Source organism: Aphelocoma coerulescens, chromosome 11 (assembly GCF_041296385.1).
Source record: "Aphelocoma coerulescens isolate FSJ_1873_10779 chromosome 11, UR_Acoe_1.0, whole genome shotgun sequence".
NCBI classification, from domain to species: Eukaryota; Metazoa; Chordata; class Aves; order Passeriformes; family Corvidae; genus Aphelocoma; species Aphelocoma coerulescens.
In genome coordinates, this window is record NC_091025.1 from 6,441,955 (window position 1) to 6,469,628 (window position 27,674).

Sequence of the window (27,674 nt, forward strand, 5' to 3'; positions counted from 1 at the left end):
CGATGGTGCAGGCAGGAGGAAGCTGGGCGGGTGGCACGGCTGAAGAGGGGTGTCAGGGTGTGGCGGGGCGGTGACACGGGACAGGTAACAGGGGACGGGGAGGGCGGCGTGGCGGGACCCGGCGCCTGAAGGGAGGGCGCGATGGCGGGAGCAGCCGAGGGGCCGGACCTCCGCGCCGCCTGGGGGCGCTGCGCGGCGCCGGGCGGGCGCGGCGGCGGCGGCGCCGTTTCCGGGTTGGCTGCGCGGTGCTCGGGGCGGCCCCGCCTGCAGCCGCCGGCACCGGGCCCGGGCCTCGGCAGCTCCGCGGGCCCCGCGCCCGCCGCCCCCGGGCCGGCCCCGCCCCGCCCCGGTCCCGCTCCGGCCTGGCCCTGCCGCCCGCCGCCGCCGCCCTCCTGCGCGCCGCGCCCCGCCTCGCCGGCCTCCCGCGCCGGCCCCGCGCCCTCTTCCTCCTCCTCCTGCAGCCGCCGCCCGGCGCCGCCATGCCCGGCCCGGCCGCCGGCAGCCGGGCGCGGGTGTACGCGGAGGTGAACAGCCTGAGGAGCCGCGAGTACTGGGACTACGAGTCGCACGTCCCGAGCTGGGGGTAAAGCGCCGTGCGGGGACCCGCCCTCCGTCCCGCGGGAGGGCCTCAGCCCTGGGGAGGGTTTCCTGATCCCCCGCTCTCGTGCTGGGGTGTCCCCGGGGGGCTGCGGAGAGGGAGAGGCTGGGAGAGGACCCCCCTCCCCGGCCTGCTGCCCTGTTAGTTATCCACTCTTCCCCCACCACCGCCTCTCTCCTCTTGGTGCCCGCAGCAATCAGGACGACTACCAGCTGGTTCGAAAGCTCGGCCGAGGGAAGTACAGCGAGGTCTTTGAGGCCATCAACATCACCAACAACGAGAGGGTTGTCGTGAAGATCCTCAAGGTGAGTATCCCGTTGATGATGTAGAGGCTTGTGGTGGCTGGAAGCGAGAGGAGATGGATTGGTGGGGCCAAAGAACTATTGGATCTCCTTCTTCATCCCAAAACTCCTGTTTTCTCGTTAAGGACATTGGGATGGTGTGTTTGGAAATGGATTTGGTGTCTTGCATGCTCAAGTGATGTTTTGATCTCTCCACCCCTCCTTGTCCAGCATAGCTCAGGGCTGAGTTCCTCTGGAGGGGGAGAGCTGTGAGTCCTGACATTTGAACAGCGTTGCGTGTTCTGCGTGTGTTTGGCAAATCGTATCTGGCAATGCCTGTGTAAAACAGTCCAGGGACTGCCATGTCAACAGGAATGTGAAGCCTGGAGGGGGGAATCCTTCTTTTAACCTCTAGACAGCTGGCACGTGGCCTTTTCAGAGCCAGGCTGCAAGGATGCTCAGCGGTCAAAAAAGCACCAACATTTTATATTCAGTCCTTTAGAGGATCAGATGTAGAAAAGAATTTCATCACAGTCAGACTATAAACACTATGGAAACTTGAGGGGTCTCAAGGAGGCCTTCCAAAGTTTGGCAGTGTTGGTGACCTGTGTGCTGGTGTGTTGACCCTGGTGGGGTCAGGCTGTGGGGACCTTTGAGCAGCACTGGGAGGTTGTAGTTCGGGATGGCTGTGCACGGGTTATACACTGCAGGGCATGTCTGACCATGTTTGACACCAAAGCAAGAGCTCACAGCGAGCTGTGGTAACTGTTGTAGCAGCATTCTGTGTTGGTGATCTGGGGGTAGGCAGGGGAGTTAAGACTGAAATGAAAGATTAGAGTTGCAGTATGTTTGGTTCTGGCTTGGCTGACACTTGTGGCTGTCACTTGTTGGACCAGCAACACTTGTCACTTGTTCCCCAAGAGCACGTGGGAGCCAGTGTCTGACCATGGGTGTCCTAAGAATTTGGGCACACATTCATCTGCAGTGTGCAGGGGAGTCTGAGCTTAACCTTCCCTTGCAGCCACTGAGAAGAGCAGCTTTCCAGGACATGCATCTCTGCAGGGCTGTAGCCTTAAGGTATTCACTAGATCCACTCACATAGCGTGTCTGGCTGTCTTTGCTGACGTTCCCATTCACCCACTGTGCCTTCTTCCTTGGGATCTGCCTTAGCTTCCCAAAGAACTTGTCACGGTTTGTCCAGCCAGCACTCCTGGGAAAGGTATGATCTTCCATCTGCCTCTAGGAGGATGCACACAAACCCCAGCTTTGGCTGTGGCAAGGAGGTGGCCAGGTGAGCTGTTTGGGAGAGCCTCTGTGGCTGAGCCTGACGTCAGGGCAGAGTGGTGAGGCTCACGTGTCCCTGCCAAGCCAGGTTCCTCTGGCATGCTGTTTGAACGTCCCGCTCCTTTGGACGCTTTTTGTGGTTTGGGGTTTTGTCTTTTTTAAAGTAGATGCAGGCAGGAGTTTTTGCTGTGAGATAGTAGTCACAAGTGGCAAGTGCAGAGCTGGATTTTATGACAAGATGCCTTGTGGCTGGCCTGGGGAAACTCCACTTGTGCATGCTTCTCTGGAGCCCTTAATGGCCTCTTCAGGACTGCTGTGGTTTATTGAGATTCTAGGTCTTGTCCCACATAGAAAGGCACCACAAGGCTGAGAGGAGGCTGCAGGGAAAGTTGTCAGAAATCTTGCTCCTTGCCTCTTCCCAGCCCAAAGAGCCTCCCCTGGAGTGATGCTCCTCTCCCTGTGGCAGCTGAACTCTGTCACATCTAGGGAGCCTGTCAGCATTGGAGAGTGAGTCAGCTGGCAAGAGTCATCTGAGGGCAGCTGGGTGCTCCTTCTCCTTGGGGCCTGAATGCGTTGCCTTAATGCCCTGCAAGCAGGAGACTGGATTGTCCCAGATTTGAAGCGGATGGTGTTGCCACTGGTTCCCCTGGCTCTACCCACTTGCATTAACATGCAGACAGCATTCCTGTGAGTGAGCAAGGAAAAGCAGAAGGTCCAGATAAATAAAGATGAACTTTCTCCTCAGTGGAAAGTGGGTCAGTGAAAAGGGAGTTTCAGAGCACCACGTTGTGTACATTATGAAAATCTGTGAAGTGTGGCAATAACATCACTCTGATCTGTGGAAAGTGCCTCTGGTTTCCTGTAACTAGACTCAAAACTTAATTGCAACTGTAATTGCATGTATCTACAGTGGAGCCTTAGCAAAAGGTCTGGGTGTCTCTGTTCCTCATAACTGGGGAGGAATTTGGATCCTGTGAGGTGAGAAATGGAACCAAAAGTCTTCAGGTTTTTGTGTGGTGCAGGGGTGGGACAAAGGGAAATACTGTGGCTGGGCAATGGATGCGGCTGTTGAGCACAGTTGCTCCTTTCTCATTAATGTTTTCTGAGGGGACAGTTTATGTTAGGTGTTAGAGTGAGTTTTAGCAGGAATCACTGTTTTAATATCTAAGCTTCATGGGAAGTCACTGGTGCGTCTTCCTAGCCTTTGCTCTTTGGAGCAGCTTGTCCTTACTGAGCTCAAGCTAGCACAAAGCAAGTGCTTCCTCTGCTTTGGTGTTGTGCTACCTGAACATCTTGTACCCTCCTCCACAGAGGTCAGGAAATTTTATCACCCTTTGTCTGATGCAGAACTGAGCCGCAGAGATTTCCTGTGTGCCTTTGGGCAAGTCCCTTAGCCTCAACAAAGCTGAGACTAGAGCATAGGTCCTGGTTTAGTGCTGCATGAGGGAGATAACTGCTCTTCCTCTATGGGCAGCCACTCGCCTGGCTTGTTTGTAAGTGCCCCATGAAGACTTTAGCATTGGACAAGGCCAGGGAGCACATGGCTCTAGTTGGTACCACAGTGCCCCAGGCCTTTTGTGCTTCCATAAAACAAGGTGTCCTGTTTCCCTGGCCAGTACCCAGCATTTCCTTTCAGTTCTGCTCCCCCAAGTGCAGGACCAGGCATAATCCTGCAGGAAAATGGAATGCTGCTAGTTGTGGTCATAACGTGTATTAGCAAAGAGAATTAAGATCATGCAAATGACTGTGACATTACCATTTCCTGTATCAAGTGCCTTACAAATATGATACTCTTAATGTCACTTTTCCTGGGAAAATTCTGCAGCTCTTTTTTAAAAAGGCAAATGAAGTGAATAGGCTGCTTCTCACTCCACTGCAGCAGGACATCAGGATGCACTGTGTAGGATGGTGTATGCAAAGCAGTGGGGCAGGAGCCTGGTTTGCCACACTGGCATCCCATGCCAAACATCCTCCAGAAGCTTTTATCTTGAGCAATGAGGCAGAGGAAAACTCCCCACCTTTTCAATCTATTCAGGGACCAAAGGGTGAGAAGGATCTGAAGTGTGGAGACACTGCACCGTACCGACCTTCCTACCCCTCATGTTAGTATGGCATGGAGTTAGCCAGCAGCTGTGCTCCCACAGTCCCTTGCTGGTATTAGAGGCTCTTGTGGGCTTTTTGATCTGGCTGGCCTGGGTACAGCTGTGGCCCTGCTTCCTGCCTGCCTTGGGGCAGCCCACACCAGGAAGGGGGTGTGTGAACATGTTCTGTATGTGCTTTCGTGTCTTGCTTAAATCTGATGCTAAGGTTTGACTCCCAGGATGAGGTCTGACATTCCTCAGCATGTACAAAGGAAGTTTAAGGCATCCTTGTTTCCAGTGAGTCGTGTGTTGTCTACATCCAATGCAGGTATCTGAAGCACAGCTCTGCTCTTCCATATCTTACCACGTAGAGGTTTTTGATGGACTGCTGAGGTCAGTCTGTGCTGTCTCTTTGATGAACTTCTCCTCTTGTTTTTCTGCTAATGCAGCTCCAAAATGTCTCCCAGCATGCCTTTAAAGTGAATCCTCTGTTCTGGAGTAAGTGTTCCTGGAGGATGTGAACAGTGTTGCAAGTTGCCACTCCAAAAGCCGAAGGCTAACTTTCCACATTGCTTGTAACTGCTACAGGTGATACCTTGTAGTGCAAATTATGCCACTGGAGTTACCTGCAGTTAGTGCTGTTGCAGTGTGTTGGCTGTACAGCTGTGTCCTTCACCTCCCAGTCTCCTGTACTGCCTCTATCCCAGTGTGAACTCTGGGTGGAGATAACAGCATCCATGTTGGCAGGTCTCTACAGAAATCAGGAGTTGTCCCTCTTTCCTGATGCACCTGTGTGTTCATGTGTGCTCTACTTGCTTGTGAAGCATTAAACCCATCAAAAAGAGGCTCTTTTGTCTCCTTGTGTGGTTACTCTGCATAGGCACAACATGGGTGGAGGTAGGGGAAGAATGCAGATAGAAGGAGAGGGACCAGTGAAATGGAGGTCCTGCAGCAGTGATGAAATAGCCCTTTCTTGTTTGGTGGCTTTTGTCCCTCTGTGCTGAGTCCATGCACTGGAAGTTTCAACCATGTACGTGGTTTCACAAGTGCATTCTTGTTTGTTTGTCTTTGATTTTCCCCTGTTCCTCCATTTGGGCTGTGTAAACCCTCCAGAGCTGCTGTTCATACCAGGCACTCCTGGAAGGTCCTGCCAGTGTTGAACTCAAGTTATCACTGTAGTAACTAGAGAACAGAGTTGGGATGGTGGCTCTGGTAAGTTTTCTTCTGTCTCTAAAAGCTTTAGAGCCCACATACATCAGCGTGTTCTAGATGGGGGCTGAAATGACTCCCATGCTGGCAGCAGAAGGATTGCACAGGGAAATAGGATTGGATGCTATTGGTCCCTCAGGCTGGAGCTTTTGGCTGCATCAGTGACCTTCCACCAAAGCCATTCAATGCCTGCTCCTGGTAGCTCTCTGTGTCTCTTGCTCCTCCTGCGTTTGCATGCACTGAATCAGCTCCCCTTGGTCCACTTCCTCCTCTGGCAGTCTTGAAATGAGCCCTTTTGCAAGAGAGACGGGTACACAGCTCTTCTCTTTTGAACACCACTTGCCCACAATGAGCTTGGCAGAGCTGGCTGCTGGAGTCCAGCCTTGTGTGAGCTGAGACCAACCGGGACAGTCCTGGGTGTCTCGCAGAGGCCTGGAGATGCAGCTGGTGACTCTCGTGGTGATGGTGGTTTAGCACCAAGGAACTGATGAGCTGCAAAGCTGCAGTTCGTGCATGGAGAAGGGTGAGATACAGCACTGTGTTGGCAGGGGCCTGAAGGAATGAATCCCATCTCATGGAATGGTGGTGGAGGAGATCAGGACTTGGTCCTCATGCATCTCCCTTTTAGTTGACTGCAGAATTCTTGATGTATCATGGGCAGTTCTGAAGCCCCAGGAGGGCTGTTGCAGGGTGTGCCATGTTGGAAGGAAAAGGATTCTGAAGGAAAGAATGAAACTGCCTTCAGAACACATGCTGGGATATTCTACCAAACTTAAGCATATTTTATTTAACTAAAAAAGAAATAGTACTTTAGTATTTTCAAGGTATGTTTTTCCCCTCTCTTTTCTAAAATTCAAGAGCTGCTCACAAAAGTTTGAATTCCCACAATGGAAGTGGTAAAATGCAAACAACCAGCAGAATGTTAACACAAGTGGGCTCCTTGATTTTGTAGCTCTTTGGAATACGATTATTTGGTTTCCCAGCTGATGTCTGGCAAAATAAGCAGAGCTGCTCTGAAGCCAATTTTCCTACTGAGCAATTGGCGTCGGGCTTTATAGGCCGATTATTGTGATCCTTTCGATAATACTTGATAGAGACAAATGAGCTTCTAGTGCCAGCTTTTAAATGTTTAAAGCCTGTGATAGGGATGCTGCTCGAGCCTTTTGCTAGTCCTGCACGCTGTGTGTTCAGATCTCTCTGCTTATTCACTGGAAGCATCGTCGTATTTCCAGGCTATTCAGGCTTGGTGAGCAAAGAATTGATTGTTTTTTATGGGATGGTGGAATACATTACTTTAGTTTCTCATGGATTTGTATCTTTTGACTGCTGAACCTTCTTCCCTGCTGTGCTAGCCCCGGTTTTGTTTCAGAGCACCTGCTGGGCAAAACCCAGCACCTTCTGGGATTCCTTCAGAGCAGCACGTGTGCTCCTCAGCTGGCAGTGTGTGTGTGCTGCTGGGCTGCCTGCTCTGGGCTAATGTAAAATGATTTTTATGCTTTGGACTTAACTCGTATTTCACATGCCTTCCTGGTCACTGCTTTTCTTTCACAGTGTGAAAATGCACAGAGAACTCTGGATAACAAATCTAATTTCTCTCTTTGCTTGAATTCAAGCAATGGGCCCCCAGGTTGTTGGGGAAGGCTGGAACTGGAGCATCTGACAGAAGAGTGTACTCCCTTTGCTTTAGAAACCAAGAAAAAAATATGTTTAAACAGGCAGCCATTTATTCGTTCAAGACAGGAAGTGATGGTTGCAGTCTTTTATTTAAAGGTTTATTTTAGCAAACAATGTTAATTCTCCCAGCTGGTGTTTGCTGCAGCTGGACTCCTTTCTTGCTTACAAGTTCACATGATCTTGTGGAAAATGACCCAGGATCTGTTCTCTTGGTCACAAAGAGGTGTTTTCTTCTGGATCTACCTGACTGCAAAGCTTATCCTGTGCCATTTTTCACCTCTGCAGAGGGGTAGCATTGCATGATGCTCCCCAGTCTTTGGGCAAAGAGAGTTGGGATAGCTGTAGCCACTGTCACTGCCTCTTCTGCCTGACTTTCAAGGGGACTGAAGCACTCATCCATTTGGCTGGTAGGGTGGGAAACCTGCAGCAAAGGATAGGTGGCTGGGGACAGTCAATTGAGAGCTGCTGGGTCCAGCAGAGACCATCCTCCTGTGGCTGGAGGTTACCTTGTCCCTCTGCTCTAGGCCCTCAGCATAGTGGACAGCTGTGAACTGCATCTTTTGTCTCCACAATCTACAGCCACCTCACTTCCAGTTTGCCTGAGGAAGGAAGCAATTTTCTGGGAAACTGGAAAACTGGCTTGTGCTAGACAGTAATGTTGTTCTAAGGGTACTGCTGCAGTTGAAGTAATTAAACCCCTCCCAGTGTAGACACGGTTAAACTGAGACATGTCTTTTAGCCTGGTTTCCTATGGAAACGAGTCTTATGCAATCCTGCTGTCTGTCAGCCTTTCTCCCCCTCCTCCCCCCAGTAGATTTTGCACTGGTTGGCCAATTTCAACCAAATGCGACAGAAGTCTCCAAGCTGTCAAGTTTGTACAGATTTCATGGAAGGAGGTGTTTGCATAGAGCAGAGGGACTGTGTTGGAGCCCCTTTCAGAGGAAAAGGCTTTGACCCATATTGGTCACTGGAGAATCCCAACATGGAGGAAAGCTTTGAAATGCCTCTGGCATTGGGAACAGATGGAGTTGGAGGCTGTACCTGTGTAAAATGTTGCCTTGCAAACACAGGCAGATCAAACTAAGGAGCAGTTAATTTTGTTGAGGTGCCTGCTCCTTTCCTCTGCTGGAAATCTCCCTCCCAGCGCATGAGGACTGGCCTGTATGGGAAGCACAACCTGAAATGCTGCTGTTCATAGCCTGGTTTAATAAAATAGCCTTAAATGAGTATTGTTAAAAATACTCTGGCTGCAAGGGCTGGTGTTTTAGAAGCTATCCCTGCTGGGAGAAGCAGATGGTTGGAGGCCATAATAGCTTCAGTTCACATTTAATCCATGTGTGTTTGGAGTCAACATCCTTGGAGAGACAGATCGGGTGACTCTGAGAGGCAGTTGTATCAACCCAGACTTAATCCCAGTGTGTGGCTGATACGCTGCTGGTGGCCTGTGGTTTCAGCAGTACTGGGCTCTGGGACGTGAGGGAAGTTGGCAGAGTTTCTCTGCTTTGAACAGTTACCCCCAGTGCAGTGCTGGCCGTGTGCTGGAGTGGTTTGCACCAAGGTGTTCAACTTGCCAGATGCGAGAGCTTGGGCTTGGAACCGGTTACTGGGCAAAAACGGAGCCCCAGTGATGTGCTCTTGGATAGCGCATGGTGTTTGCAGCTGTGGCTGGAGCAGTGGTGTGGGACATGTGAGCAGGAGGTGGCGTGAGGCTGGGTAGGTGACAGCTGTGCGGGATGGGGTGCAGGCCAGCAGTCACCCCTGTTTTCTTCTGCAAATCTGAAATGGGGAAACTGTTTCCCCATGTTGCTCTCTCTGAGGACACTCCTAGGCAATAGCTTTTCCTCTACAATGACTTCAGCCCATGGCATTTCTTTTGCCTCATCCTTGTTTACGTAGTGGTGGAAAACCCCACTCTGAGCGCTGGCTGCATGCAGGGAGAACGTCTGAGGATCCACTGCTTACAGCCCTGCACTGAGCAGGGCTTCCAATCCCTAGCCCTGCCTGGACTGGAGGCCTTAGGGCCCTTGTCCCAGCTCACAGCTGATGTGGACATGGTGAGGACAGCCTGGCCAGAGCTCTGCAGTCCTGCAGCTTAGCAGGAAAAAGTGCAAACAGCAAGTGGCTTTTGACTCTCCTTCTTGCTGGAACAGTGTTCACCAGAGTGTCTTCATTGGTCATGTCAGGCATGCTGCTGGTGGTGATTACCTGCAGGCATTTCAGTGAAAAAAGACCAACTTTCTTCTCTCCTTTTTTCTAAAAACCACTGATTTTGTCTGCTCTAGTGTTTTAGTAAATGTGTGGTGGGTAAGGATAGATTTCTGATGGAGACAACATAGAGCATCATTTTCCCATCCTGAAAAAGGTGAAAGAAACATGTGGAAGTGACTGGAAGACAACAACTTCTGCCCCAGTGAGAGCAGTGGTTGCTATGGCAGGAGAAAAGGAACTCTCAGAGGGATATCCTCCCCTACTTAGATGATGCAAAAGGCCCCTGAAATAACTACAGTACGAAGGAAAAGGTGTTTGAAAGTGGGCTTTGGGTCCTCTTGGCTGTGTTCAGGCACTGTTTCAGCTCCCAATCAGGTGCAAGTGTTGCAGCAGAGAGGCTGTAAGGCATGTCTGCTGTAGCCTGGCCATTCAGGGAGCACCTTCAGGATGTCAGTTCCTCAATTCCTCTTTGAAGTTCCTTGAAAAACAGCTTGTGTGTGCATCTGCCTCATTGGACAAGCAGAGTAACCAAATTACATCCTCTAATTCCATCTTGGCCTTCTGGTAAGATCTGTGCATGTGGGTGACACAAGGGCGGTGTCCGTCTCCATGCTGACATAAATTAAATTAGTCCCTAATGAAGCATCCTACTCTCAGGTTCAAAAACGTAGCCCTCACTCCTCCAGATTTACATGCCCCGGCTCTGGCTGATTCTCCCTTTCTGTCCAAGCTCCCAGGAGCTCCAGCGTTGCCCTGGGGCTGTTGGTCACCCACTCCCCAGCAAGCCCTGCCCCGCATCGCTCCAGTTCTGACAGCTGCAGTGGCCTTGCTGCCGTTTTCCACAGTGGCTTTATGAGGGGCTGACGCTCCCTGTGCTGGCATTGGTGTTATTTTTGGCACTTTGCTTCAGGCTGAGATTCTCATTTTTTGGCTTTAAAGTCTAGCTCATGCCTTTTAACTTGCAAGAGGAGAAGAGCAGGATTTGAATCTGAAGGTTTCAGCCACCTGAAGAGCCTTGAAAGACAGCATATTTTATCACTTACATAAATGCCATATTTTCCCATTATATAAAACCTTCTGTTCCTTCTCCTGTCTGCTCGTACATTTCTGCCAGGGGTCTGAAAACAGGGATTGCCTTGGATTTGCCTGTAAGGGGAGTATGAGTTGTCCCATCAGCACTCTGTGGCCATCATAGAAGTGGGAGGCTGTGGCAGAGTTGAGGTAGTGAGCCTGAGCTGTTGAGCTCCTGTGGCTCCTTGTCCTTCACACAGACATCTTCTAACGTGTCTTACTTTGGGAAGGTGCCTCATACCTTTGCCATTCCTCATCACACCCCTCCACACACACCAGACTCAGTGACAGATGATGAATGTTTTAGAAAGCTAAAAGTCTAGAGAGGAGCGTTTTCACCAGCAGCCTCAGAGATGGGGCAAGGGCTTTACCAGTTCCTGCAAGATGTCTCTGCAGTTCTTTTTAGTGGTACTGATGGGTCAAGAGGGGATATTCCAGCTATGGAATGAAAGACTGCTAGACTTGGTGACTTGCAGCTGGTGCTGCCCACGCTCGTCACTAGCCAAGGCTCATTAAAACAGTCTCACCTCTTATCTGCTCTAAACTGCCTTTCCTTTCCAGCAGGCACAGAGGTAGGGTTATCCTGGGAGTGGATGAGTTACAGAAACGATCATTTACATTGAAGTGAACCACTGGATCAGCAGAGTGTAAAAGCCAATCCAGGCTCTGAGCCTCTGCCTTGGAAGCAGCTGTTCTTTGTCACTCTCTGCAGGGTGATGTCCAGAGAAAAGCTTACTTTGCAAAGAGGGCTCCTGAGACTGAGCAGATTAGAGGAGGAGTCAGAACTGTTTAAAATGTCTGTAGGCTTTAAAAATAATCATGGTTATGGATGCAGTGACATGCAGTGCAATTGGCTCTGTGCATTTGAGGTGGTTGCAGACAAGGCACAGCAGTGTCTGAGCTTAAAAGCGATCTAGGTGTTGGAGACTCTCAGGTTATCATTTCATGGGATTAAAGTACTCATTGGGAAATGGGTTGAAAAGTGAAAAACTGGTTAGTGCTGGTAAACAAAAGCAGAGATAGGTCCACCATGCTTGTCCTGTCCATTCATGCACAACATGAATCTGTGTGCTGAGGTTACCACAGAGCAGTCCAAGGCACTTTTAACCACAGGTACTGGAGTCACAGTCATGTTTGTCTGGAGTGGTTTGATTGTTCCCCTGATGCATGGAAAGGTTTCATGGATGAGAGGGAAATCCTAGTTCATGCAAGGTGTCTGTCTCCTCTTTGGTACTAAAAATGTTCCCATATGAGGGTGGGAGCAGAGAGAGGAGGGGAGGCGATGTGTTCCTGTCAAAATCAGTGGCAGAAATCAGTGTTAATTTCTGAAAGGACTCTCACTTCTGATTTCTTTTGTCTATTTAAGCCAGTGAAGAAAAAGAAGATAAAACGCGAGGTTAAGATTCTGGAGAATCTACGTGGTGGCACCAACATCATTAATCTGATTGACACTGTCAAGGATCCAGTGGTAGGTGCCTGTGTCGGGGGGGTGTGCTGGGATTGCCTTCCCACTGGCTGCAGGCACAGGCTGGTTGGTTTGGATGGGCTCCTCTTCCTTTCCATGTTCCCCAGACTCTTCAGCATCCCTTCTATGTTTTTCGTGTGTTGCCACGGCTGATGGGAGAAAAGTTTTGAAGTCCTACAGATTTTTCATAAGAAAGTAGAGCCTGTAGCCTTCTAGCTTGTCTGGCATCTGGAACCTAAGTACCAGCCAGGGCAACTGGATATTAAACACTTTAATCCTTCTGGTTGCTGTCCTTCCTACCCAGTGACCAGCAGTCTTGTCATGGTCAGCACTGCCACGATTACCCCGTTCTCAGGCAGTTTTCTCTTGACGGGCAGCCTGAGGGCTGTGACTCCCAGCCTGCTGGCAGCCCTGGAGACGAAATGCTGCTGCAGTGGTGGCAGTCCTGGCTGACCTTCCTCCTATAAGGAAGGCACTAGCTCCTAGTGACACATTTTGCCTCACCCAGTGCTCTCTCTGTTCCATGGCATGGGGGAGCAGTGCTGGCCAAAATGCTGAGCTGGTGCTCAGTGTGTGGGGTGTGAGCAGGGCTGCACTTCCCATGTCCTGCTCCCATCCTGCTCTCCCTTGTGAGGGCTGGGCAGGAAGCAAAGGCTTTCTCAGGTCTCTTGGAGCCAAAGAAAGGTCAAGTGGATGTTTTAAACCATCACTTTCTCTCTCTTGCAGTCAAAGACCCCTGCTCTGGTGTTTGAGTACATCAATAACACAGATTTTAAGGTGAGTTTGCCTGAGTGTGGAGGAGGGAGGCTTCCCATTTCTGTAAAGTGCTGTGATTTTCAGATAATCATCAAGAGCTATGGGGGGAATTTAGAGTTTTTACAATTGTCAGCTTCACTTTGCTTTTTCCATGTAAATCAGAAACCTGTTAATGGGCTTTAGATAAAAAGGAATAAAAGGTTTATGTGCTGAATGTCCCAACTCTAAGGAGTAAGGTCAACAGGTTAGATATTCTTACTCTCCTCTCAATTTAGTAATCACTGCTGTGCTATATATTCAGCCCAAGTTAATCCCTGAGTGGTGGTGCTCTGTTTACAGCAGTGCAGTTGATGGAGCTGGTGACACTGATTTACTCTGGAATCCTTCAGACCTGGGGTGGCAGGTGGGGGGTGTCAGAGGGGTGGAGAGCTCATCTCCCACTGCCAGTGGGCCTGGTAGAGGGGGATTGAACGTTCTTGAGTACATCTTAAGAGCTCTTTTTTTTTCTTGTCTGAGGCTGCAGCATATTTCCTGGCTCTTCTGATGTCTGGGGAGCTCCAAGGGGTATTACCTGTTCTCAAAATGAGGGTCCTTCTGTCTGAATGCAGCTACAACTGCTTTTGCTTCCAAAATGCTGCTAGACGAAAGGGATCTACAATTAGCAGCCACACCTATTTTAATGGTATCTTTGCTTCCCCCATGTGAGTCTTTACCCTAAGTCACTCAGTCAGTGGTGGAGAATTAATTGAGCAGTTGCCATTAGAAAGCCAGCAGTCATCCCTCCTGCACCATTCAGGGATTTATTTCATTCCATGTTATGGAAGGGTGTTTTCTTCTTCCTCTCTATGCTGGATCATTATGTAGGTACAGGTTTTGTAGGAAGCAGATGTACCAAACACCCAGAGAAGAATCCTGGGGGGTGTTTGTTATAAAGGAGGCAGCTGGCTCACAGACCAGCTCTTGCAGCCCTGCATGCTGAGGGGCAGCACCCATAGTTTCTGTCCCTCTGGGGTGGGCCTGGTGAGCTGGATGCTGCCAGGTGGGATGTGTGTGTGTAGCCAGAGCTGCAGCCATGCTGCAGTGGAGGCCTGAGTGCTATTTAATCTCATGTAGAGATACACTGCAGGAGCCACAGCAACAGCAACTTGCAGCAGCATCTGCCCTGACAGCTCTGGGCGGGGAGAGGAATGTTGCCTCCATCAAGTAAACAGCCATGAGAGGAGTGCTCTGTGGTGACCTTTCAGGGCTAATTAAAGCAGGTTTGGTTTGCCTGGGCTTCATTGACATCAGCTGGGCTGTTCCAGTGCCTTGTGTGTTGGGAATGTGCCCCTGTGCTTCTCCTGTTGACCCACAACCTCCTTGTAAGGCTGGTCCTAGAAGTTTTTAACTTTCTATTTAAAGACTTTTTAATTATTTCATTGATTTTTATTTTAATACATGGCTTGAGATAAGGTACATTGCTCAGGCAGTGGTACACCTTGCTGAGGATTGCTTTGTGTGTCTCCAAGTCAAAATATGATTATACCACTGTTGTGTCCCTAGAGGAAAAATTATCATCAATGTGATGATACTGAAACTGAAATGTGTCCATGAAGCGGAGTGTTCAGCAGTACCTTGAGGCTGGTGGCTAGTAGGGACTCTCAACTGAAAGATGCTGGGCTTGGAGTCCATGGTCCACTGGCCATCCTGGCCACATGGAGAGCCAGGGCAGGCACTGCTGCAGCCAGTGACGAGCATTGGACTGGCCACTGCAGAAGTGACAATGCTCAGCTCTGGCTGTTGCATTAGAAACAACTACATGAGCTTGCAGCAGACTTTTTTAGGCTCCTGGGAGAAAGCCTGGCTCCTTGGGGAAGTCCAAATTCACAGCTGCACAAGTCCAAGACAGAAGGTATTGATGCTTTTGATGCTGATTGGTACAAGGCAGGAATAACTTGTCTTGGGAATGCAAGTGTGTCCCCAGGGCATGCAGTGTGGCTTCTTGTGTTCAGAGCTTATTTGTAACCTGAATTTCCCTAGCTGTGTATGGGGTGTGTGGGTTGTTTGATGCTCCACTCCCATGAGCTGTCTGCCTGTTTGAGTAGGTTCTTGGGGCTGCAACTAATTGCAGATTATAGAGCTGCTTCTACTGAGGGTGCCTGTGGGCATCTTCTTCTATATAGAAACTCCCAAGATGTCTCTTCCTTTGCTCTGAAGTGCCAAGCAGAGAGTACAGAGTACGTGAGACCACTTGTGTTGGAGGTCTCAGCTTGCTCTGTATCTCGACACATGAAGCAGCTGGAGAGCACCCAGTCATTGTCCCCTCTGCTCCATAGTCCTTATCTCCCTGGGCAGCCAAGTTCTGCTGGAGTTCAGTGCCACATGAGCTCATCCAGGTGACAGGGACCTGTTCTCTTTGTTTGGACATGGCTGCTGCTGGTGTGCCCTTCTCTGTGTTGACATCTGGATTCAGCAGTACTGCTGAGAACCAGCATCTCGCTGGCAAATCACCTTCAGGATGTGTGAGGGGTTCCCAGGGCAGTTTGTGTGGCTGAGGGCTGTGACTCCCAAGCTGCTGGCAGCCCTGGAGAGGAAATGCAGCTGCAGTGTTGGCAGTCCTGGCTGACCTTCCTCCAGTGAGGAAAGCTGGGAGGCCTTTGCTCCTGGTGACACATTTTGCAGGCAGCAGGTGGTTGCTGACCACAGGATTTCATTTCTCTGTGTCCTTTTGGCACTAGTTGCTCACAAGCTTGGATGTATGCTCAGTTGTCTCCTTTCTGGAAGTTCCTTTTCTTCAACATGATTATTTTTTGCTTGATGTTAATACTTTGACCCCTTTGCCTGTTCAAATGGCAGAGCACTGTTCATGTCAGTGCACCCATGGAAGTGGCTGCTGGGTTTCCTCAGCTCTCTGTGCCTGGGCAGAAGCTGCAGTTCTGTGGGGTCTAAGCCTTGGCTGTGAACGATCCCAGTTCAGAAGCACAAGCTTTTATTTCACTGTTCTTAAATGATGGTATAAACAGGAGACTTAGGTGATACCTCCCCGGAGCTGATTACATTCTCTTAAATTACCTGTCTGGGTCCCTTCTGGAAGTGACAGCACTGTACTCGCCAGGAGGATGAGCTGGAGCCAGACTGGATGTGTATTCTGCTGTGAGGACAGCAGCTTGTGTACAGGGTTAGTGTTTCTCTTCAGAACTGCTGCATTACTTGTCATCTGAGAGCATTCAAGCTCCCCACAGTAATTTGCCTTAAATGAAAGCTGCACTGCAGAGCCACATGCAACTGAGGAACCATCAGTGAAATTAAATGTCTTTTGCTAATTGGTTTCAAACTAGAAATGAGACGTCTGTACTTCAGCCACTGCCAGCTGTCACGTATTTTGTAAGCATACCTGGTACTGTGCCTTTCATTGCCCCAAAGAGGCAAATCCCTTAGGAAAGAAGGGGGCAGAGACAGGTCTCAAGGAGCAGTTCTGGTTGGGTTTGCTATTTCATTCTTAAAACACAGTAGCAGGTTTGGTGCTGAAAATGAGATGAGCAAGAAAGGTGAGCAATGGAAGGTTGCTTCAGGATGTTCAGCCTGCTGGAGTTGTGGGTACAGTGGGCTTTTGAGTCAAGTCTTCCACTTCACCTGCACTTTGGTGAATTTTCAGGCCAAACTGCTGTGAGGGAAATGTGTGCATGGGTTTTATCCTTGTACATCCAAGGTTTGTTTAAAAAATGGTTGTTGCCCTGCATAAGCAATGCAGAAGTATAAAAGATTCTTCTCCCTTGTGTGGCTGCCAAGACTGGGATGCTTTGGGAACTGTTTTCCTTTTTTTTTTGCTGCTGCTGCTGCCCTGCACCCCAAAGCAGTGTCTCTCCTCACAGCCACCCTGTTGCTCTGCAGATGCTGCTTCCTGCACGTAGCCAGCTGTGTTGCTTACTCAAGGGAGAGAAATAAGCATTTAACTCCTGTCAGCCCCATGGTGGGGGCAAGCATGTCTCTGTCTCCTTGGGCACTAACGGGATTCATTTATGATTGGTTATGTGATGTGTGCCAAAATACCACCAAAAGCTGGAGAGGGGTAGTGGCTGCCTGTGGGTGGATTTGGCCTTTCCAGTGCTCTGTATGGAGAAAGGAGACCAGCTCAGGTCTTGGAGGCCTCGTGGGATCCTGAGTGCTGAGCAGATGTTCGAGCTGGGTCTGAGTGATCCCCACAGTGATGTTTCTGATAATCCTACTCCACAGAGACAGCTGTAAGAACAGAGCATGGGGTATGTCTGCAAAGCAGGTGCCCCCTGCTAGGCTTGGCAAAGGGAATTGGGAGCCCACTGTCAAAGCCTGCTTGAGGCAGCTGCTGTGCAGGACCCACTTGCAGTGGAAACATTGGCTCTGTGCTTCAATGCTGTCTGCGTTCACTGGCTAACTGCAGGGCTGAGCAGGCTCCTGCAGGGACTGTTCCCTGTGTGAGCAGAACTGAGCACTGCTGGCCACACTGCTGGCCTTGGCACTGACAGAGGTCACAGGGGCTGGGTTTCACAGGCAGCTCTTGTAGGGAAATCTGTTGAATGCTGTTTGCCCAATGAATGCTGAAGGCCATGAGCCAGAGAAGCAACAGCATTGTGGGTCTGAGAAGAAAGACTTTGGTGACGTCCCTTCCATCCCCTTCCCACTTACAGGCAGCAAGAGGCAGAGAGCCAGGGAATAGGGAAAATGAGGTCTAGTCTTTGTACTGCCTCTGCCTTTTCTGCCCTCCTTCCCCAGGTGCATTGATGTTGCCAGGTGAAGTTGAACAGGGCAGTGAATGCCAGAAAGACGTTTTACACATTTCTTACAGTGTTTGTTTCCTAGCAAGCCATTTAAACAGACTTCTGGAAGGACTCAGCTGTCCTCTGCTGGCCCTGTGTCCTGCATCAGTTGTGCACAAGTCAGGAAATCCATCCCTGCTCTGGCTCTGTAGCTTGTGGCTATGTCTTTTTTTTCTCCCTGCTCACTTGTCTGCTTCAGTGGGTTGCTCCAAAGCATTAGGATCACCCCAGCTCACGAGAATACAATGCAGTTGTGTCCTGGAGGCTGTTAAAGCTCTGTGTGTGTAAGTGACACTTGTATGTTGTCAAATGATTTCTGAGAGCGGTATTGGAGCTGGGGGGGCTGTTTGGAGATAGCCCTAAGTAAGGCAGGAACCTGAGGATCTCAGCAGGGGCCTGGAGGGGATCCAGGGCCAGAGCTGCTTTTTTGGAGTGTGAATTTCAATCCTTTGGTCTGGGATTTTTCCTGAAGCTGCCAAGTGGTGTCTATGATGGACAGCGGGCTCCAGTGCTGATGCAATTGGTGGTTTGTCTGAGCTATGAGATGATCCGTGTTTGTAAGAAAGGGCAGAGAGGTCTGGTCTCACTGCTGCCCTGCAAGTGTCCTTCCTTGCCCTGCCCTGGCATCTTGCCTTGCTTTCCCTGGAAGAGAACAGTTCAACAAGGTTGGGCTGACCCCACAGCCAGTGACAGATACAGAGCAGAAGGCAAATTTGGGGGCAGCTGTGACCTGGTGTGGGAGCAGCAGGATGAGTTTTCCTGTGATGGTGCTGGTGGCACAGGGTAGGTTAAAGTGCCCTCTGGAGCTTTGTCACTTCCACATGAGCAGCCACAGAAGGACACAGGAGAAGAGATGGTGGCAATGAGCACTTCCCCACAATGCTTGAGTCGTGCTCTCCTTGGCCACACAAGCATTCCTGTGTTCTTGAGCTGCATTAGCCTTTATCCGGGGATAGAGGGGAACCTCTGTGGCTCTAAGGCTGGGTCTCCTCTTTGTGCTTCCCAACCCCAGGCTCCTTTAGATTGATATTTTCCTCTCTCTGCCACACCCTGAACACCTGGACACCTTCCCATGTGTTCCCAGCCCACCTGCTCTGAATGCTCTTGTCAGTGCTGGCATGCAAAGTCATCACAGGGACTTGACAACAGAAAGTCACAATTGTCTGTGCCTCCTCCAGAGCTTTTGCTTTTTTGGACAGACAGCCTGCCCACCTCCTGGTGGAAAGTTGTGACAAGTCTGAATGATCCCAGTAGCATTTCGCAGGAGCTCTTGCATCCTGTCTAGATTTCCTGGCAGGTCTGAGACCAGGAAAGCCCTTGGGAATGGTAACATTCATATGGAATCTGGAACGGGGTCAATGATTGGAGGCAGGTGGGGTGCAGGAAATGAAACTAATCCAAATCTGGAGTATTTATTTTTTGTCTCTTTTTTTTTTCCTCCCTACCCAAATCTGTTTCAGCAACTGTACCAGATCCTGACAGACTTTGATATTCGGTTTTATATGTATGAGCTGCTTAAGGTGAGTGGCATTGCACATGACCGTCTGGATGGGGAGACCAGGAATGAGTGGCAGTAGTGGGGCTCATGGGCACTGTTGCTAAGGGGTTACTTACTTCTTTTGTGTTCAGTGCAGAATCCAAGTCTCTTAACTTGGGAAGGTTTGGGAAGAGATCAGGTTACCTGGTTTGTTGCTGTGAGATATTGCAGCCAAACTGGGGGCCTTTGGTCACCTCCAAAGAGTCTGTGGTTCTCTGGGGTCTGAAGTGTTTGTGATTGTTACTCACCAGGTAGAGCCATGCTTGGTCTCCCTATGTCTCTTGCACCATAGGGCTGCTGTGAGGAAAATCAACTCCCAGAAAAACAGCCAGACCCAGGACAAGGTCCTTGAGGCAGGGCTGGGGAACTATGATGCTAGGGAGAATGGAAGAGAGGGATTGCCAGCTCCAGGCTTTTCTCTGCTGCAGTATTCAAATGCAGCCCCAGAAGGTGAATTCTGCCCACTAGTTATGCCAGCTGTTACATGTAACATCAGTATTTTCCTTTGACACCTCCCAGCCAAAGCTTTCCTTGCCCCTCTGATGAAAGGTGAGGAGTGCCCTAAATACCTCCTCTTAACTAGCCTAGCTTGCCCTTCCCCATGGAAATTCCCTCAAGGAGCCATAGCAGGTCTGTGGGATGTGCTGCACTGGCTCTTGGGGGTCTCCAGCTGCAGGACAGGGGAGGCAGCAGGGCACAAGGGAGAGCTGACAGGTTTGGCTGATCCCAGGTTTGTTCTGTGCTGACCTGCTGGAGCAGCAGCTTGGCTGTGTCAGGTCCTAGCAGGGCCTTGGCACTTCTGGGCTGGCACTTTGCAGTTCCCATGCTTCTGGAAATGAGCAGGATAGGCTAGGAAAGCCCTTTGTGCTCTGAGACATGATGACTGCAACAGATCTAGTGGGCTTAAGGGAGGCTTTCTTCTCTGCACTCCCAAGCTTGCCCACCTGTCTGCAAGGGAAGGACCTTCCTACTGGATGTTGGAGTGAGCCTGAGGCAGCCTGGGATTAGGATAGGAGGGGTGATGAAGTGTAGATGATCCCTGAGCCTGGGCAACACAAGACACTAGAAGAGCTTCATCCCTGGAAGCAGTTTATGTAACCTGTTACAGATCTCCTGGACTGGAGATCCAGGACCAGCGTTTGCTGTGAGTCCTGTGGGCTGTGAGGCCACATGTCACTGCAGGGGTGTTCTCTGAGGCCTTGCTGTGATGGAAGCTGTTGCCTCCTTGCTTCCCACTGTGGCACGGGCCCAAGGACAGCGTTGCTTCCCTGGCACTGATGTCTTGGATATTGAATGACTACAGGCTGTACCCTCTTCCCATGCTGCTGGAGATCTCATAGCATCTGATAGATGTTGATGGATGGATCTCCCTCCCCTTGGAGATGAGAACACAACATTCTCACCCCCTTGCTCAAGGGAACAGCTGCGTTGGGGGGACAAGTGGTGCAAGGTCATGGAGTTGGGGAGCTTATGTGTGCTCCTGCCTACAAGCTTGAAGCAGCTTCGCTCTCCCTCTTGTGCTATCACCTGCCTTTTTTAAGTGCAATTTGGCTTAAATCAGCAGGGCAGAGATTACTTTCTAGCTTGAGTGTGTTTTGGGACACAAGTGAAAAGTCGCATTGGAAGGCCATAAAACTGCATGCATGTAGGAATCATTCCCTTTCTAGGGGAGAGAGCATGACCAAGGAAGCACAGGGCTACCCAGGTTGGAGCACTGGGCTTGTCACCAGGTGGGACACCTCTCTGCATCGTGTTCTTCAACAGTAGTGCAGGGAACACAGTTCCAGGACCTGTGAGTGCAGTAGGGCACAAGGTCCATACAGTCTTGATGCCAGCTTGTCACTTGCATGCAGCGTAAAAGCTGAAACTGCCAGTTTCATGTGCCAGGGTTATGGCACTTCTTGTGAACTCTTGCTTCTGGCTGAGAACTGTCTGTTATATTGGTAATGCTGTGCCTGTAGTTACAGCCATGTCTAATGTGTGTGTGTGTGTGTGTCTGCCAGGCCCTGGATTACTGTCACAGCATGGGAATCATGCACAGGGATGTCAAACCCCACAACGTCATGATAGACCACCAACAGAAAAAGGTACTGTGACACCAGGGCTTACAAGCAGGGTTTTTCCAGGGAAACTTCAAATTCTGCTGCCTCTGTACCCATAGCCCTGGCAGCTGCATATACCCCTCTAACTTTTCTTTAGTGGCTCCCCTCCACCTGTGCCAGAACCAGGAGATGGTCAAAGTCTCACAGGGGAGCAGAGCAGTGGGAGTCCATGGCTTCCTCACTGCTGGAGTATGCTGGTTAGACCAGAGGAAATGTTTGTTCCCAGCTCACTGCCATGGAAATGGGCAGCTCAGGGACCTACCCCACCCCATCGTGGTACTTGTATCCTATCAGGTGCTGTGTGTGCCTGCCCCAGGGACCTGGAATTTTTGTCAAGGAAGTAGTTGCTGGACCACAGGTTCCTCTCTGTCAATCAGCAGTGGCTGTACAGGCAAGGCAAGGTGTATAAGGAAGGGAATCTCTTACTGGTGTCCTTCCCTAGTAAGCAGGTTGTCCATCCCTGTACCTGTGGAGATGGTCTGCCTTGCAGGATGTGCTGAGCCCCTCCTACCCCATTTTCTGCTCTCAGTCCCCAGGTAAAATCAACACTGCCTTCAGCCCAGCCCTTCTAAACAGTGGGATAAGATTTTTGCCTGTTCCCTCAAAGGACCTGGTGGTGCTGGTAAGGAGCCAGCAGTAACTGTGCTTGGACTCAGAAGGCAGAGGAGCTTTCTAAGCTGGGCTTTGCCCCGCCAGCTGGTGTTAGGGGAAAGGGAAGAACCTGATCAGAGAACTGCTGAGAGCATCTCCTGTCCACAGAGGGCCTCCCTCCACCCTGGGCTCCACGCTTGCATCAAGGGATTGAGGTTTGGCCAATGTGATTTCCCCTTCCTGGCTGATGACTCTGTCTCTATTGCATGTTCAGCTGCGGCTCATAGACTGGGGTCTGGCCGAATTCTACCATCCAGCTCAGGAATACAATGTCCGTGTGGCCTCTAGGTACTTCAAAGGACCAGAGCTCCTTGTGGACTACCAAGTAAGAGTCTGTCTCCTCCTTGCTGTCCAGTGATAACACTTTGTGGCTGCACTTTAGCCACCTTTGGGTTGTCTGGTTTTGCCTGTCAGGGCATTGCCTGGGTTGGAGAGAGGCTGGCTGTGAAGTGCAAAGGCTGAGGCTGCCTGTGCTGGTGGGGAACCAGGCTGTGGTGAGTGTGCCTTTTCTGACAGCTTCTCCTTTTCTCCCTCAGATGTATGACTACAGCTTAGACATGTGGAGTTTAGGCTGTATGCTGGCAAGCATGATCTTCCGAAAGGAGCCCTTCTTCCACGGCCAGGACAATTATGACCAAGTAAAGACATTGCTACCTGGCTTATTTTGTGAAAAGTTTGTCCCCAGTTCATCTCTGTGTGTATAGTGGGGAGGCTCTGGGGATGGGACTGCCACGCTGGGAGGACGCTGCTACATGGTTGGTTAAGCCATCAGTGATTTTGCTGCCTTGTGTAGGAAACTTGTTTTCTGCACATGTTGCAAAGGCGAGTTTCAAGGGAGATACTCCTTCTGTCTGGGATGTTTCCAGAAGGAGGCCTCTTAGATTTGGGCAGCTCTGTCTCTGCAAAAGAGTAGTAGGCTGCCCTTCTGCTCTCTGAACATGCCTTTTGTTCCAGCTGGTTCGCATTGCAAAGGTCCTGGGCACAGATGAGCTGTATGGGTATCTCAAGAAGTACCACATAGAACTGGACCCGCACTTCAACGACATCCTGGGCCAGTAAGTGGAGAAGTGAAATGCTGCTTTTTTTTCACTTGTAAGAACAGAGAGGGAGATAAACTGATATCTACAGCCTTGAGGCACTCTCAGCAAAGGCCTGCTTGATCTTCTGGATAACAGTGCTGTTTGCAGGCTCTTTCCTTTTGTCCCTCCCATGATTCATGAGCCATCCCCTATTTCTTCTTTCTCCTGCTTGTTCACGTCCTTAAAGTGGAGGTGTAGACACTGCAGTTAAATGTGGGCTGAGTGTTCAGAGTTTTCCAGTTGAGATTTCTGAAAAGGACAAGAGGAATGGATGGAATAGTGAGGACAGCTTCTGTGAGGCTGGCTGGCAAGCCAGAGCAGTTCTGGCCCCAAGGGTGTCACCCTGCCTGCCACATGCTGTTGTCTAGTCCCTGTAGACAGAAGGGAATGTGCAATATTGTACCTTTCCTGGCACAGGAGATCCATACCATTGTGTACATAAAGAAGAGGATTTTCCAACTTTGGCAGGTGTTTGCTGAGCAGTAGCTTGTGCAAGGAAGAGCTGTGGGCTGTTTATCCCAGCCACCTATGCTCAGAAGTGGCTGGCAGCAGGTGATTCCCATGGGACATCGGGGTACTGCTGTGCAGTGACAGCTGGTCCCTTTGCAGGCATTCCCGGAAGCGCTGGGAGAACTTCATCCACAGTGAGAACAGACACCTGGTCAGTCCTGAAGTCCTTGACCTCCTGGACAAGCTGCTGCGATATGACCATCAACAGAGGCTGACTGCCAAGGAGGCGATGGATCACCCCTATTTCTGTGAGTCTGTGGAGTAGCTGGGGCCAGCAGGGATAGAGCTGTGGGTTGTGGGGGCAAATTTTGGCTCCCCACTCTGCAAAAGCCTTAGCAGCTCTGTGCGTTTTGAGGGCAGTTTCTCTGGAAGGATTTGCCTGGGTGGAGCTTCCGCTTTATTAAATACTGTTTCCTCTTCCTGCCTGGTCTGTCTCCTGCAGATCCAGTGGTGAAGGAGCAGTCCCAGCCCAGCTCAGAAAACGCTGTGCTCTCCAGTGGCATGACAACAGCACGATGAGGACTGGAAAACGACGGGTAATTCAAGATGTTTACAAATAAAAGCAAAACCTTCGGTCACACAGTGAAGGGAAAAGAACCAAGGACCCCCCCCTCCTTCCCCTCCCCTTTATACTCGGCAGAAATCTAACCTTGGGGGGGGTCTTAAACCTCAGTTCCTCTCTGGTGGTTGTGGTTAATGTAACTCTAACCCTGTGGTACCAAAGCCCTGGGCAAATGGTCTTGCAAGAGCTAAATATGTAGTGATATCCCCAGGGCTCCACACAACTGATTCTGGTTCACATCTTTATGGATCCTTCTCTTCCTTCTCAGTCCAGCCTTCCCCACCACACTGGTGGGGACAAATTGGTCGTTCCACCATCAGCCCTTAGCATGCCTCTTTCTAAACTTGCCTTTCTGACTTGTAGACTCTGAATGAACCAAATTCAGGCTGGGGGTCAGCAGGTGCAACTCTGTTTTGAGGTTCAAGTCTTTACTGCTCACTCTGGGCTTGAATTTGGCCCTTGAATTCCAGTTTCAATTGTGAATGCCGGGGTGGTTGGGAGGGAGGGAGGGGGAGTTCGACAAAAAACAACCCACAAACCCAGCAGCATCTCGGGATTGGTTTGGAGCATTAAAACGAAGGCACTGATCCGAGTTGCTGGGGAGAGGAGATCCCCCCCTCCAGTGTGTTTGACAAAGGCTCGTTCTGAGAAGAAACTCAATAGACCTGCTTTGGAAACTTGTGAATGTGAGGGCTGCTCTTGTGGCAGGAGAGGGGAGGGACTATCCAGACTTTCCCACCGAGCTCAGGAAAGTCAGTGTTGCAAGATTTCTTGTGATAGGTGTGCAACCACGTACCTCATGACGTGGCTCCCATGAGAATTCGTGCCAGACGCAGACTTGTGCCAGAGCACAGCTCTGGAGCGGTTCAATCCAGCACCGCAGGATGGAGGAGTGGAGAGGAGGCCGGGGAGGAGAGCACAGGGAGGGGGGGAGGATCAACGAACAGCGGCGTCGGGGCAGGGGCTGTGCAGCTACTGATCCAGGCCTTGGGATCCCACGCAGTGTTTTAACAAAGTCAGCCATTTGTTGAATTCTGGGGTGCCGATCCTGTTGGGGGGTGGGGGGTTCGTCTTGTGGGTTCTTTCATCAGATCCCTCGATGGCTTTATAGCCCCACAATTCACAGTTGCCTCCTCTACTTGTTCTGTGTGTAACTTCATCAAGTGGTTCTGGTGACACTCAAACCTAGACGCTGGAGATAGTGTTTTCCCACCAGCACCTAAACACAGAATTTCCTTCTGCGGCATTGTTGAAATAGTTAATTTTTTATAAGGTTGCAATGTTTCTATTTGAAACATCTGTTTACATTCCATATTCCAATAAAGTTCTATTGGCATCGACAGCAGGTCAATCCATTTGTATAATTCACTGAAACCAATAAATATCTATACGTCTGAATGTCTGCCGTCTCAAATCTATGGGATAGCCAGAAGGCCTGAGAGCTGGAGGGCTTGTCTCCTCCAGAAGGGCAGGTTGGCTCTTCCAGCCCCTCGTCTGTGTTTTTTTGGGACCTTTCACTCAGTCTTTGGTTGCAGTCCTTCCTGCTGTCAGCCCTGAGAGTTTCGCTGTGGCAGATTGTCTCTGCTGCCACGGGGCCGCAGAGGAGGGGCGAGGGTTTGGGCACAGTGTGGGGGTCAGCACTTGGGCTCCACTGGCTTCAAACAGGCACTGCCTGAGGGACAGACCTCGCTCTGCCATTACCTGGTGGGTCAGACCAGGTCACCAATGCACAGCTGGAAATGGGGATTCTCCATGTGTGTACGCCCGTGCTTGTCAGCTCTCAGCTGGGTGGATGGCTTTGTCTAAAGATATGCTGAGCAGGGGAGCTCTTTCCTCGCACCCAGGGACATGAGGGCAGTTCTGGGTGTCCAGGGTGAGGAGCAGCCTGTGGTTGCTGCCATCTTGCAGGGCCTCACTAACATTTGCTCTCCTGCAGAGGCTGCTGAAGGCACTGGTGAGTGTTCCCAGCCCTCTCTTCTTCCATCTGCCCACCCTCCTGGCTGCCTGGCCTGAGGGGCAGGGGAGTCTCACGTGCTCTTAAGCTGTACCAATACCAGCAGGGTTGGTTTGGGGTTTTAATATCAAGTTTTGAACTGATTTTAAATATCTATTGAATTGCTCCATTGAGAAGTGGATGTTTCTCGTGGCGTGTCCAAGTTGCTATGGGAGAAACTTGTCTGTTTTCCAGCTCTTGTGTGTTGGCATTCCCAGCTTCTGGAGGGGCAAGGCAGAAGAGGTGGGGAGAAGAAAAATGGGTTGAATGGGGGAACTTTGATAGGTGAACACTGTTGATCACGTATGTGAGTGTGCTGCATATGAGTGCTTGGCAGTGTCCGATGGTGGAATTTCAAGGTGGTGCGTGGTATCTGTTCTGTAAGCCTGAGTCAGGAATTCTTTCCTGGTACCCTCAAGCAGAGGAAGAGAGTTGCTCTTCCAGTGACTGAAGTGGCTTTCCCTGACTGCAGTAAGCAGAGAAGCTGGAACAACCTGCCTCTTATTTCCCCACATCCCTACCCCAGCTGTAGGGTAGGATGAGCAGTGACAGATTCATCCTGGAGGGAAACAGCAGCTGAGCAAGGGTGGTTTGGGACAGAGGAGGGTGTGGAGTCTCCTGATCCCAGGGCAGTGGGGATGTTTGACTGCAGCTTGTGCCAGTTTATCTCTGCTGGCTCTTCCAGAACTCAGATCAGGAAACCCTTCTTTCCTCTGGATCTTAGCAAAGCGTTCTCCTGCCTGTAGGGACAGCCAGGAGCTGGGGAAGAGTCCCTAGGAAGTTAAGAGGACTGGGGAACATGCATCTTCATCTGCTTTCTCCTGGAGAAGTTTAGGAGAGTCCTAGTGCATGTTCCTGGCCTTTCAGCTGCCCTGGCTCCAGATTTCTAGCAGAGCATGGGTTTGGCTGAATGCCTTCTAAGAGGAAAAGCTCAAAACTTTCCAGCCCCATCAGCCACTGAGGGATGCAGTAGGAAACGGATGCAGTAAGCAGCTTTGCCAGTTTGTCTGTAGCTGTTGCAAGTGTTCTGGGCATGATGGGAGCTTTTAGTGGAATTATGGGAGGTGTTTCTGATAGTGGAGGGAAACTCAAAACAGTAGGTCATGGAAAAAAAGTCCAAACTTTTGTTTGGCTATCCGTGAAAGTTCTGCTTTGCTGGACTGCATCTCTCCCTTGCCTTGCTCGGCCCTGCCTCCCTTTCTTGCACCTTCCAAAGCAGGCTGAGGTTCCCCTGCTGTCCCTACATCCAGAGGGCCATGGAGGGTGCGCCTGGGCCTGGCTGGGGGTGGGGTGGCAGACGGGTGCCGACCCATCGCCTCATCATGGTGCTGGAGGAGCTCTGTGTTAAGCTGGCAGTGCCCCACGACGCTCACTTCCCTCCTCCCGTCTCTCCTCAGGTCCGATGCTGTTGCTCCCAATTTTCCATAAGCAGAATGAGAACCAAATCAAACGTCCTATCGGCACGGTAGAGCGACGGCGAGCGGACTGCGCAGCGCGGGCAGGGCTCAGAGCGGGGCACGCGCCTGGCTGGACAGCACTCGCCTCGCTATGACCGCAGCCCTTCCCTCCGAGTGTTAAAGGTTCTTCTGCCTCCGTTTCCTTGTTGAGCTCTTCCTGACCCAGAAAGCGTGGAAATGTGAAGGGTGTGCAAAGCAGTTGTTGGTTAGTCGTTCCTTCCTCTGTTCCGGCTGTTCCCCCCCAACCTCTGATGGACCATGGTTAGCCAGCTTGTGCCTGTCTCTTCCAGGACATGAGGGTTGCAGGGGATGTGGTATCATGATGGACAGTTCTATACTATAATTAAAAGAATTCTATATTGTTGAATAAAAGTTTTAAAAGAA

The 27,674-nt window shown here is 50.6% G+C and overlaps 1 protein-coding gene across 1 annotated transcript; it reads left to right on the top strand.

Annotated features, from left to right (window-relative positions):
* Positions 1 to 379: 379 nt before the first annotated feature.
* Positions 380 to 27,674, top strand: CSNK2A2 (casein kinase 2 alpha 2). The gene is made up of 12 exons (XM_069027366.1): positions 380 to 583; positions 792 to 903; positions 11,773 to 11,874; positions 12,598 to 12,648; positions 18,860 to 18,919; positions 20,940 to 21,023; positions 21,904 to 22,014; positions 22,226 to 22,327; positions 22,644 to 22,744; positions 23,378 to 23,526; positions 23,721 to 23,814; positions 27,231 to 27,674. The coding sequence occupies exons 1-11, from the start codon at positions 480 to 482 to the stop codon at positions 23,795 to 23,797; spliced, it is 1,053 nt and encodes a 350-aa protein (XP_068883467.1). The 5' UTR covers positions 380 to 479; the 3' UTR covers positions 23,798 to 23,814; positions 27,231 to 27,674.

What these genes read in the sequence shown, in the direction of transcription:
- CSNK2A2 (XM_069027366.1), top strand. Translation starts at nt 480, where the DNA reads ATGCCCGGCCCGGCCGCCGGCAGCCGGGCGCGGGTGTACGCGGAGGTG. An exon ending in ATATGTATGAGCTGCTTAAG is followed by an intron (nt 18,920 to 20,939) that starts GTGAGTGGCATT and finishes TGTGTCTGCCAG; the next exon opens with GCCCTGGATTACTGTCACAG. An exon ending in GATGGATCACCCCTATTTCT is followed by an intron (nt 23,527 to 23,720) that starts GTGAGTCTGTGG and finishes TGTCTCCTGCAG; the next exon opens with ATCCAGTGGTGAAGGAGCAG.